The sequence below is a fragment of the Perissodus microlepis genome, chromosome 11, assembly GCF_051167445.1.
Source record: "Perissodus microlepis isolate ML-2025 ecotype Zambia chromosome 11, ASM5116744v1, whole genome shotgun sequence".
In the NCBI taxonomy this organism is placed as follows: domain Eukaryota; kingdom Metazoa; phylum Chordata; class Actinopteri; order Cichliformes; family Cichlidae; genus Perissodus; species Perissodus microlepis.
Window position 1 is genome coordinate 22,558,764 of NC_140471.1, and position 11,343 is coordinate 22,570,106.

At 38.7% G+C, this 11,343-nt stretch overlaps 2 protein-coding genes across 2 annotated transcripts; one reads left to right on the forward strand and one right to left on the reverse strand.

Annotated features, from left to right (window-relative positions):
- Positions 1-1,572: 1,572 nt before the first annotated feature.
- ndufa3 (NADH:ubiquinone oxidoreductase subunit A3) lies at positions 1,573-4,042 on the reverse strand. The gene is made up of 4 exons (XM_084944759.1): positions 3,985-4,042; positions 3,646-3,720; positions 1,844-1,921; positions 1,573-1,747 (listed from the first exon to the last, which is right to left on the reverse strand). The coding sequence occupies exons 1-4, from the start codon at positions 4,025-4,027 to the stop codon at positions 1,656-1,658; spliced, it is 288 nt and encodes a 95-aa protein (XP_084800885.1). The 5' UTR covers positions 4,028-4,042; the 3' UTR covers positions 1,573-1,655.
- Positions 4,043-4,057: 15 nt separating this feature from the next.
- On the forward strand, positions 4,058-9,420 carry tfpt (TCF3 (E2A) fusion partner). The gene is made up of 7 exons (XM_084944758.1): positions 4,058-4,278; positions 4,826-4,927; positions 5,668-5,790; positions 6,725-6,795; positions 6,891-6,960; positions 8,702-8,860; positions 8,960-9,420. Exons 2-7 carry the CDS (start codon positions 4,826-4,828, stop codon positions 9,032-9,034), a joined length of 600 nt encoding a protein of 199 aa, XP_084800884.1. The 5' UTR covers positions 4,058-4,278; the 3' UTR covers positions 9,035-9,420.
- Positions 9,421-11,343: the final 1,923 nt, after the last annotated feature.

An 11,343-nucleotide genomic window follows, 5' to 3' on the forward strand; every position in this document is an offset into this window, starting at 1 on the left:
ACTCATTGCCACTTATGGTACACCTGTTCAGGTGCTTGTTAGTGCAAATATCTCATCAGCCAATCACATGTCAGCAACTAAGTACATTTAGGAACGCAGACATGATCAAAAGGACCTCCTGAAGTTCAAACCGAACATCCGAATGGGGAAGAAAGATGATTTAAGGGACTTTGAACGTGGCATGACTGTTGGTACCACAGTGCTCTGTACATTTCACAAACTGCTGATCTGTTGGGAACCATCTGTGGGGTTTACAGAGCATGGTCTGAAAATATCCAGTGAGCATCAGTTCTCTGCGTGAAAATGGCCAGACTCCTTTAAGCTGATAGTCAGGCAACAATAACTCAAATAACCACTACAACTGAGGTATGTAGAAGAGCATCTCTGTACCCACAAGACATCAAACCTAGAAGCTACAGCAGCAGAAGACCACACTGGGTACCATTCCTGTGAGGAAAATAAGGTTACAGTATGCACAGGCCCACCACAAGTTAGACAATATGGTATTTGAAGAATATTATCTGGCCATGATAGAAACTGTGAGGTTTTCTGAGGAATATTTCCAGCAACTTGTTGAAAATATGCCACAAAAGCTCTGAAAGAAAGCAAAAGGGGATCCAACCTGGTACAAGCACAGTGTACCTAATGAAGTGGTTAGTAGTTCCCCTGCACTTTAAATCAAAGCTGAACAACATAGGCGAGAGCTGTCCCGTCACAACTCAAACACAAGTTCAGAACACTTCTGTTAGAATTGAAATGTTGTTCGACATTAGACACATTTATTTATACACTTTATCTGCAGAAAACAATGCATCTATTCAGACACTACTGAATATAACACTATAGTGTTATATTCAGTAGTGTCTGAATAGATGCATTGAAATATTCATAGTATACTATGAATATTTCAGAGGAACAGACTTTATCTGGACTACTAATGCTTACGTGTGAAATAAAAGGTCTATGAAACAAGCTTTTGCATGATTTGTAAAACTGAGATTTCTGCGCAGAACACACAGCATAATGTTATATTGTTATTTAGTATATTCAAACTTTGTACAGGTGAGAAGAAATAAGAGATATTGAAAGATATTTTACAACCTACTTCCTCATGTTTTCACTTAAAAAAAACAAACCAAAAAAAAACAAAAACAGGGGGTATCCATCCATGAGGGGTGCGAGCAGAATTAAAGCTGGTATGAAAAGAATTTTTTATACCAGCTTTAATCTGATTACAGCTTCTTATTTTTAAACTAAGCCACCTCTGAAGGATCAGAACTGTGTTGAAGCTTAGTTTCAAAACAAAAATCTTAACCCTGAGTGACTTTTAACTGAGAAAAAAACAGTTTCACATGTATGTATGTTTGAGAGGTAAAGGTGTAGATCAAACTTAAAGCAACTTAAACTGTGTCTGATCAACTCTGCTTCGATTTCACAGCAAAATACGTATTAATGCTGTTACTGATTACAGGCTTGGTTATTAATTAATTCAACAGAACCAATTAGACACTGTTGCTATAGTTTGCACATCATTAACCTAAATGCACTGAAATAATACAGATGAAACAAAAGTAGAATTAAATAGAATCTTTATTGTTGGACACAGACATTGGAGGCAACTATTTAGACAGATATTAACATGAGAAAATCTGAAGTTATAGATTTTTTATCCAATCCAAGTTTCTTCCTTTTGGTTCACGTGGATGAGCCGGAATGTCGGGCATGTTTCCATCATCTCGCACGGGAACTGTGAAGAGAAAATAAGGTAGGAGTTTTGGATGCTGAAACGTCAGCTTTCAATTACACTCGAACCTGCTGTGACATAAAGATCGCCAGTGTTTACCTGGGTAGTTGTACGGCACAGCTGCATTCAACATTGCTGTATATTTTGTAAGTGGGCTGATGAACGGAAGAATGGCACCTGAGAAAAGACATTTGAACACATATGGCATTACACTCACAGTTCACTGTGCCTCTATAGGTCAATTGAGAATAATTGAATCATTGCACAAGGTGCACACTCATACAGAAACATAATAAACACAGATAGCAACTAATCTGACTGGCATGGCTTTAAGTGTCAATATAAAGTTACTCATTTAAAATGTGCCAGGATCTTTATTGTTGGACACAGACATCAGAGCGAGTAATCTTGCACAATTATTCAAATAATGTAAAGTAAAAAGGGGTACTGGAGGCGAGGCAACAACTGGTAACCATATGCACTTCGAAGTTAACATCTACTTTTTATCTGACTTCGTCAAACTCATCCACATAGCTGCTATTTTGCTGATTTATGAAAATTCAGACCAAAAGATTTTGGAGCCCTCTGACCAAAAACCATTTGATGTTAACTTGTCCGGCATTTTGGACAAGTTTCATTAAGAAACTGTATACACACTCCTCCCTCATTGAATTGCTTTGTTTAGGTTCTTTAGCTTACTAATTTTCTCCAGTTTGAAACGAAATAATAATGCAGAAGAAGTGATTTCATGTTAGTTTTCACAACAAATTCCTCCATGACTAAAATATCCAAATATCTACTACTGTGTAATCAGCAAAGACGCTTCAAATCGCTGGTCGTTGAATAACACGAGTAACCAAAGCCAACTGTCTGCAGTACATTCAGTAAAAATTCAGTAAATTCTGTATTGTGTTGTTAAATAATGTATTTATATCGAACTTTTCTACACCTACTTACCACACAAAGCACTTCAATCTACAAGTTACATGTTATCCAAATAGCACTGTATTCCATAAACTTTAAGCATATATCTGCCCCACATCCACGGCCAGTTTCAAACCACCAACATGCATAAAAGTTTCAACTGTGAGAGGACGCTGGAACACAGCAAGGCTCGCTGGTGAAGTACACCATCGTGCCACCTCTATACAAGCAATGTAGGATCGCCCGATGCCACTCTCTCTCTCGTTTGCAGGTGGTTCAAAATGCAGCCGCTCGACTCTTGTACAAAGAAAAGGCAGAATATCAGTCCTGTTTTAAGCCATAGATTACCTCCACAATATATTACAGATCTTTTAACTCCAGGTCACTAAGGTCATCATCACAACAACTTCTCTCATAAAAAGTAAAAGTGATTGGGTTTTTGCTGTGTTTGCCCCCTGGCTCTGGAATAGTCTGCTACCCCACATAAGAAGCTGTTCAACAATAAACTGTTTTAAATCAGCTCTAAAAGATCGAAGCTCTATCTACTTTAAATTGCTTTTTGTCAAATATGAGGTGATTTTAATTGGGTTCTTGAGACCTGGATTACAAGTGACTGTGCCTTTAAAGCACTTTGGTCAACTTCTGTTGTTTTAACACGTGCAATAGAAATAAAAGGACTTGACACACAAAGACTATAACGTGCTTATTTTCTTTATTCGGTCTTTCCATGCTGGACATATAAATCGTATACTCAGTTAAATTAAACTGAAAAACAAGACAGCTACGCTGATGTAAGCCTAAGACAGCGGATTATTGTGAGACGTATAGCTAGCAATCTTCTGATTAATATTTCATGTTGCCACAATGTCATTCATCGGCGTTGCAGAACTGCCATTGTATGTTATTTAAAGCTATGCTCTCTCTCTCTCTCTCGCTGCACCACTCTCTCACAGATTTCTAACAGGTTGGCTACTTACCAACCAGTCCAATTCCACAAGAAGCCACGATAACCGGCTCCTTGTTCCACGCATTCCTCAGGAAAGCTCCGATTCCTGCAGACAGAAACCCACGGGCAGGTTAAAAACCGCACCGAGTGACAGGCTACGTACGGTTAACCAATGCTAGCTAACGTTAGCAACACATCCAAGGTCACATTTTTCGTTTTATTTCGAACGAATACATCAGTACTAAAGTACTTCTAAGATCCGGTTAGAGTAATTTTAAATATATAAGGCATTTATCTGTACTACCCGAGGGTCCAAGTAAACCGAATTTCACTGATTAGAAGTCAAAAAGATGACAAAATATACACATACCCGCCATATTGTCTGGTGTAGTTTCCACCGAGCGAGTTCTCATGGGAAATGTAGTGACTGCTAAAAATGACGTATAATTCCTGCGCCCGCCGCACGAAAACAGAGAGAGGGAAACAGAGGATCCCTGGAAGCTTCGGGATTGATTTAAGTCAGCTATCATGCTATTAAACGGCCTTAGCTAAAGCTAAACAGAGAAAACGACACTGTACGCAGCTTGTGCTCAGGTTGATGATGACACTGGTCGAAGTGTCGCTTTAAACACACGTTAAAAACATCGTTTCGGGGCTAACAAATGTAAGTACTATTAGACTAATGGATTGTTTTAGTACTAAACAATAATCAGGCTTGGTGACATCAGAAGTCTAAAACACGGGAAATTCTTGATTTGAAATTTTCAGCCGTTTTTACTCCACTGGGAACCCCGGCCACTATATCAGGCTTTTACTGACTCACAAACAGCTGTTGAGTTACTGTAATTACTATCCAGATCTCAGCATCGCGCAGTAAAATAGTAGATTTAAATTTTGTGTTATAAGTTTATATCGGCAAATAATGTGCAACTAAATCTTTAAGATAAGTGTAGCGGAGTAAATCCTGAGCACCTCTTTTGCTGCAGGTATTTCCGCTATAAAGTCAGAGGACAGCTGCTGTCCACGTGGGTCAATTTCAGCCACTTTGCTTCACAGACAAACTGAGTGGTTAAAACATCATTGCTGGCCCTAGGCAGTGAGGCCGTTGAATCCTATTTGCCCAGTGTATTTGCTAGTATTTCTTCTTGATGAATGACTCATAACCGCTGCACAGGCTGTTTACATTAACAGAGAAACTTCTTTCCCTCCAGATGATGGAGGATTTTTCTGGCTTGGCTCTGCCTCCTTTATTTGGAGGTCACATCCTGGAAGCAGAACTGGAGCCTGGTGGTGTGGAGCTGGGACCGGGAGAGGTAATTTTATTGATCTTTATAAAGCTGCTTGTCATGTTAGCACACGTGGTAACACTTAGTTAGTTTGCCAATTAATACAAATTCACAGCTCATTTAACCAGGTCTCCGATGTTGCCAGCAGATATGAATCAGTACACTGACGCAGAATTTATATAATATAATAGTAATGCTGGTCTTAAAAACCTTTAAATGAAGAAACACCAGTCATTATATTTGTTTAAACAAGACACTCATCCTTCACAGACATTTACTCCATTTTTTTCTGTCTTCTTTTTTGGTTCAGTAGTTTAGCTTTTTTAGTTTTCTCCGTCTTTTCCCTTAGAAATGAGACTACATTAGTACTCAGAAAGCTGACCTTCTCCCTATGAACTTCGATCCTCTGTGACACAGATCTCATGCATGAAAATGTCACTGAATAGCTGCTACTTTACACATCATTGACCCCTCTCCTTTCCCATTAGAATTTTTAGAATATGGGGAGTTTGGCTCAAAGCACATGGTTACACTCCCATGTGCTACCCACATTTACATGTATTGGAGATTAATCTTTCTAATTCATTATACACTGCATAGCAGTTTTTATTTCCTAACTCTTGCTGAATAATGTGGCTATAATAAGATGACTTTCTGCTTTACTTGGGTTTTGCTTTGAAACATTGAACAGGTAAAAGTGTTTTCTTGTGAGAACAAACAATGTGATGCCAGACACAAAACAGAATCCTGCTTTTGTATTTCTTTAGGTGGAGCTGGGTCCAGGAGGCACCGAGTTGCTTGAGAGCACAACACAAGAAGATGAAGAAAAAAGAGCTCTTGACAAAAGGAAATATGTGGCTCTGAGCAGGAAATGTAAAGAAATTGAACAGGTGTGTGTTATGGTCAAAAAAAATGATACGTGAATAATAAAAATGACCAGATCAACACCACTGAAACAAAGCTTCACACAGCAGTGCTGCAAACAGGCAGGTACACAGCTCTCCCCTCACTAGCAGCTAAACAACACTTTGAGGTGTCAGTAGAACTCCAGTTTCAACAACACTGAAGTATTAAAATGTTATGATAAACATTAACCTGGCTGGCACATTACTGTTATATTATTATCTAATAGCCACATTATCTGTCTATCTGTTAAGTTATTATTAAGGTAGTGACTATGGCTAATAATAAAACTTTGTTAGGGCTAGGCAGCAAACCGTACCAGTCCTGCCCATAACATGTGATGTTAATGGAGGGTGTTCATTTAAAAGTAACACATTACTTTTATCTAAAAAGTGTTACATTGTGTTGTTAAGTGCCAGATTGAGTCAGAGGGAAGTGTATCAGCAGCTAGACCAAAACAGCTGACAGAAACATTAATGAATCTATTTGATCAGCAGTGAAAGTCATGAGAAGCACAGCAGTGACTCACACAACCTAAAATATTGTTTGTTTGGTTGTTTATTTTTATATAATATAAAAAAACTGCTCTCATTGATGTTATTGTTGTTGTTTTTTTATTGTTTTAATCTTCAGAAATAATGCCTCTTCTTTTTTTTCTTTTTTTTAATTATTTCTTCTTCTTTTTTTACTAGTAATAGTAGTAGCTTCGAACATAGTATTGAGTATTCAGTGTTTTCCTGAGTATCTGTATCAAGTTTAAAATTCTAGTATCTAGTAAATGGTTTGTGCGACCTTACATCGCACAGGCCTGACTTCTGATTCAACTGTAATTATTTCAATAAGGTTTCTGAATATTCTCCTGCTGCTTTAATATTCTGATATATCAGTTCATCATTGATCCAACACATGCATTTTGTTCAGGTAAATCAGAAGATCCTGGGTCGCCTTCACCAAGTGCAAAGAATTACTCGACGTCTGAAGAAAGAAAGGAGGTATAAACTGTCATTATAATAACTGAAGATTTTGTGTGTTTTCTGAGAAGTTGCTCACTTTATGGCTCATCTGTGGGTTGTGTTAACTCTCACAGATTCCTCATGAAGACCTTAGATGCTCACGGGGATGACTACAGAAACGCTCAGCTCACTATACTGCTTGAGGTAAGGATTACCAAACATGGGTGGATATCAAAGACAATATAAAAGATGGAAGTAGCTTCTGCGTATGAAAAGTGAAGCCAACGCATTAGTGCAGGGTTAGGGAACTCCAGGCCTCGAGAGCTGGTGTCCTGCACGTTTTAGATGTGTCCTTGATCCAACACAGCTGATTTAAATGGCTAAATTACCTCCTCAAAATATCTTGAAGGCTGTATCCCAATTCAGGGTCTACAGCCTTAAAGTACGCAGCCTTAACGGTCCACAAGGGCCGCGTACTCAAAGACCGCTAAGGCCGAAGTAAGAGGCTTGTGAAATGGGACGTCTACCCTCCGTCGCGCTGCCCAGGTTGCCTAGCAACCATGACACTAACAGCTGGAAACGTTTCATACAGCATTATTTGACAGAAATGAAGGACAAAATGTTTTGTTCATTTGTTTGTTTGTTTCTACATGAGCTTTGATTTGATAAGTATCTGAGGCTGACTGTGAAATCTTGATTATTGGGCTTAACTTCTGTACTGAACAGTCATTTAAGATTAGCTAGTAAATAACAATTAGCTCATGTTGTTCATGAGACTAAAGTCATCTCACTTTGGTAATGTAAATATAATATGGCCAATATTAAAGTTATAATTTCAATCATTATTAGTTATTACAGCAGTGAATGAACTCTGTTTCAAATACTGACCTTCAGTAAAGATTCAAGCTGCATTTATTTATATTATTTATATTTCCTGTCACCTTAAATCTTCACTCAAAGACAGGTTTCTTTGACACTGTATATATAACTGTGTTATATATATGAGAGACAAATATTGTTCTTTTAATATGTTGGCATTACTAAATTTGTCTCAGTGCTTAATTTAAATATCCATAAAATCATCACATTCTCTGTAAGATTAAGCTCAGCTATTGAACGGCGTATATTTTAAAGTAAAGGCTTTAAAACCAAGTTAGTACAAACGTCACTAATGTCACATAACTTTCCCGACATGTGGCCAACAGTAATGTTTTAATGTTCTTTGTTATTAAACATTCGCACATAAATAAGTGACATCATATTCAGTACTTACTTTTAAAAGTTTACTCTTCAGCCGCTCCTCTTCCGCCGTTTTTTTTTCCGGCAAAATTATCCACACCCACCGCCGCGCTATGCATTCTGATTCTGGGATATGTTGGGCCACGAAGTCTACACCACCACATCCTTAAAATTCAGTGAAATGAAGGACGCATTTGAGGGCCGCATTTCGAGCAGCCTTTGAATTGGGACAGTCTTCGTCGCGTCGCTGTGACGTAATTGGCCTTAAAATGCAGCCTTTAAGGCTGCAGACCCTGAATTGGGATACAGCCGAAGTTCTCCACAGGCCTGGTAATGAACTAATCTTTTGATTCAGGTGTGTTGACCCAGGGTGAGATCTAAAACCTGCAGGACACTGGCTCCCGAGGCCTGGAGTTCCCTACCCCTGCGTTAGTGCCTTAAACCTTCTTTTTAATGGATACCAAAGCGCAACTTCTCTGGGTCCAAAAAGACTTACTATATAGAAATGTATGGGAAAATAACCTGTGGCTCCCTCATTCTGTGAAACCTTTCCTGATGTTGGTAGTTTCAGGCCAGGGCAGTAGGCAGGGTTTTCCTTCAGCTTTCTGTTTGTATTAATTCTTCTGCTTTTGCTTGCTAAACTGTGAAAGGTCCTACAGAGATAGTTATGAATACTATTTTGTTTTTCCCCTTGCCTTTGTTTCAGGATGAATCTGGAGCCCATTTGGAGCCGGCTGCTGCAGCAGAGGATGAAAAGCTCAACGGTGTTTCCGGTTCCACTCCATCTGCAGCATCACATCATGTGGCTGGGACAAAGAAAAAGAGGCATCGAATTCCTCGTCAAGAAAAGGATAAAGAGCCACAGGTGAGTAAAGCTCTTTCCTGATCAGATGCTGCCCGTGGACGTTTAACTGTGGGTATGTTAAAATGCTGGTAGTCCAAATCACGGACCTTCTTTTCTCAGATCGACCCGGAGATGTCGGCGTTGGCAGAGTCACAGTTTGGAGAAATGTCCAGCCCGACCTCGCTGTCTCATTGATCAAACCGCTGTCCTGGATATCACGACGATGGTGACTAGAATAAGAGCACCCAGTTTCCAGGACTGTTTAAAACACTGCCTTACTTGAGTCAATCTTTGTAATGTTGTGGTTTCACTTGAATATTGTGAACAGATTGAGTTCATGTAACACGAGATGTTATTCACCTTATATATGTGTATATTTGTTTTGTATATACGAGGTTATGTTTTTATAGTTGACAGTTGATGGCAACATATTTATGACAAGTACATGATGTTGAAAACATGATTTGATAAATATCTGACATATTAGATAAGTACGACAGGGTATTACTATCATTACTTGAGTTAGGATTTTATCCGAGTAAGCAGATGGACTCGTCGTCATATTAAACTTTTACGCTGTGCTGTTTGGGTTTCCTTTTCTGTGATTTTGTTTTTTCCCTCTTTTGTATTCACTCATCTGCCTTCACATGCTCATGGACCTAATGTGGCATCTCATTCTTAATCGATAGGGTTTGACATGATTTCACCCCACCTTGTGAAGCTATAACTGCTTCCGCTATTCTGGGAAGGCTTTCCACAAGGTTTAGGAACGTGTTTATCCAAATTTTTGACCGTTTTTCCTGAAGCACATTTGCGAAGTCGGACACTGATGTTGGACGAGAAGGCCTGGCTCGCAGTCTCTGCTCTGATTCATCCCAAAGATGAATGCCATGAGGTCAGTCAGGTCAGTCAAGTTCTTCCACACCAAGCTCGCTCATCCATGTCTTTATGGACCTCGCTTTGTGCACTGGTGCACAGTCATGTTGGAATAGCAAGGGGCCGTCCCTAAATTGTTCCCACAAAGTTTAAAGCATGAAACTGTCCAAAATGTCTTGGTATGCTGAAGTATTAAGAGTTCCCTTCACTGGAACTAAGGAGCCAAGGCCAGTTCCTGAAAATCAACCCCATACCGTATTTAATTGTTTTAAATGGTACCTATATGGAAAGCTTTTACACAAATATTATGCCTGAATAACAAGTTTCGGTTACAGTTTGTTTCTGTGTTAAAATAAAAAAAAAAAAAATGCTAGAGCAGTCAATTTGACATTTATTCATCTTTTTAATACTGTTAACCACCCCCCCCAAATATAGATATAGATATGAGAGTGAGAGAGGTGTTAAATATGACATAAAAAACCTACATTTAAAATAAACATTACACAATACACTTACTTACCCCTTCATTTGAGACAGATCATTTGACATTAGATCTGTCTTAATTCTTTGTGGCATAGATTCAGCAAGGCACTAAGAACATTCTTCACAGATTCTGGTCTTTGTTGACAAGATAGCATTACACAGTTGCTGCAAATTTGTAGGCTGCGCATCCATGATGCAAATCTCTGCGGAGGACATTTGAATACAGTGAACATTGTCATGTTCAAGAAACTAGTTTCAGATGATCTGAGCTATGTGACATGGTGCACTATCCTGCTGGAAGCAGCCATCAGAAGATGGGTACACTGTGGGCATAAAGGGATGGACGTGGTCAGCAACAATCCTCAGGTAGGCTGTGGCGTTTAAATGATGTTTAAATGATGGCCCAAAATGTGCCACGAAAACATCTTCCACACCTTTACACCAGCAGCAGCCTGAACCATTGATAAAAGGCAGGGTGGATTTGTGTTTTGATGTTGTTTATGCCAAATTCTGATTCTATGATCCAAATATTGAAACATCAGACCGGATAGTGTTTTTCCAATTGTCTGTAATCCATTTTTGGTTAACCTGGTGTTCTGTTGCTGTAGCCCATCTGCTTCAATGTTTGACATTCTTTGTATTTATATATGCTCTTCTGCATATATCAGGGTGGCCTGATGTCAGTCTTTAAAAGGAACTGCACAACATTGTTATTCCTTGTCCCCGTCCCCTATCCTGAGACTAAGTCCAACACTGTGACTTGCTCTGCAGGACATGCACTTTTCTAAAGTCTGGCTTTTGCCCAATGCATGTGAATTGTAGTTAAAGAAAGACTAGCCTGTCTAATTCTATACTAATCAGTAAAAGATACCCAGACATATCAGATTTTGGAGAAAACTGCCACAAAGAAAATGAAGTGGCACTATATTTTCAGAGATAGAAATGTTGTCTTTATTATTATTATTATTATTATTATTATTGTTGTTATTATTATTATTACTTTATACTAGTTATTTTTCTGTTTCATACAGGAGAAAATATGTTATGGAGTGACACAGTATATGTGTGTCATAATTGGCTAACAATTGTTAATATTTTTAGGTGTGGCTAAATAACGGCATGCCAATCTATGGATTTGATTTTGT

Excerpts from the sequence above, each read along its gene's own strand:
- ndufa3 (XM_084944759.1), bottom strand. The coding sequence starts at position 4,027 with ATGAGAACTCGCTCGGTGGAAACTACACCAGACAATATGGCGG. Across the intron at positions 1,922-3,645 it reads TTGTGGAATTGGACTGGTTG|GTGCCATTCTTCCGTTCATC; the intron begins GTAAGTAGCCAA and ends GTCTTTTCTCAG. Across the intron at positions 1,748-1,843 it reads TGTGCCGTACAACTACCCAG|TTCCCGTGCGAGATGATGGA; the intron begins GTAAACACTGGC and ends TTCTCTTCACAG.
- tfpt (XM_084944758.1), top strand. The coding sequence starts at position 4,826 with ATGATGGAGGATTTTTCTGGCTTGGCTCTGCCTCCTTTATTTGGAGGT. Across the intron at positions 4,928-5,667 it reads TGGAGCTGGGACCGGGAGAG|GTGGAGCTGGGTCCAGGAGG; the intron begins GTAATTTTATTG and ends GTATTTCTTTAG. Across the intron at positions 5,791-6,724 it reads AATGTAAAGAAATTGAACAG|GTAAATCAGAAGATCCTGGG; the intron begins GTGTGTGTTATG and ends CATTTTGTTCAG.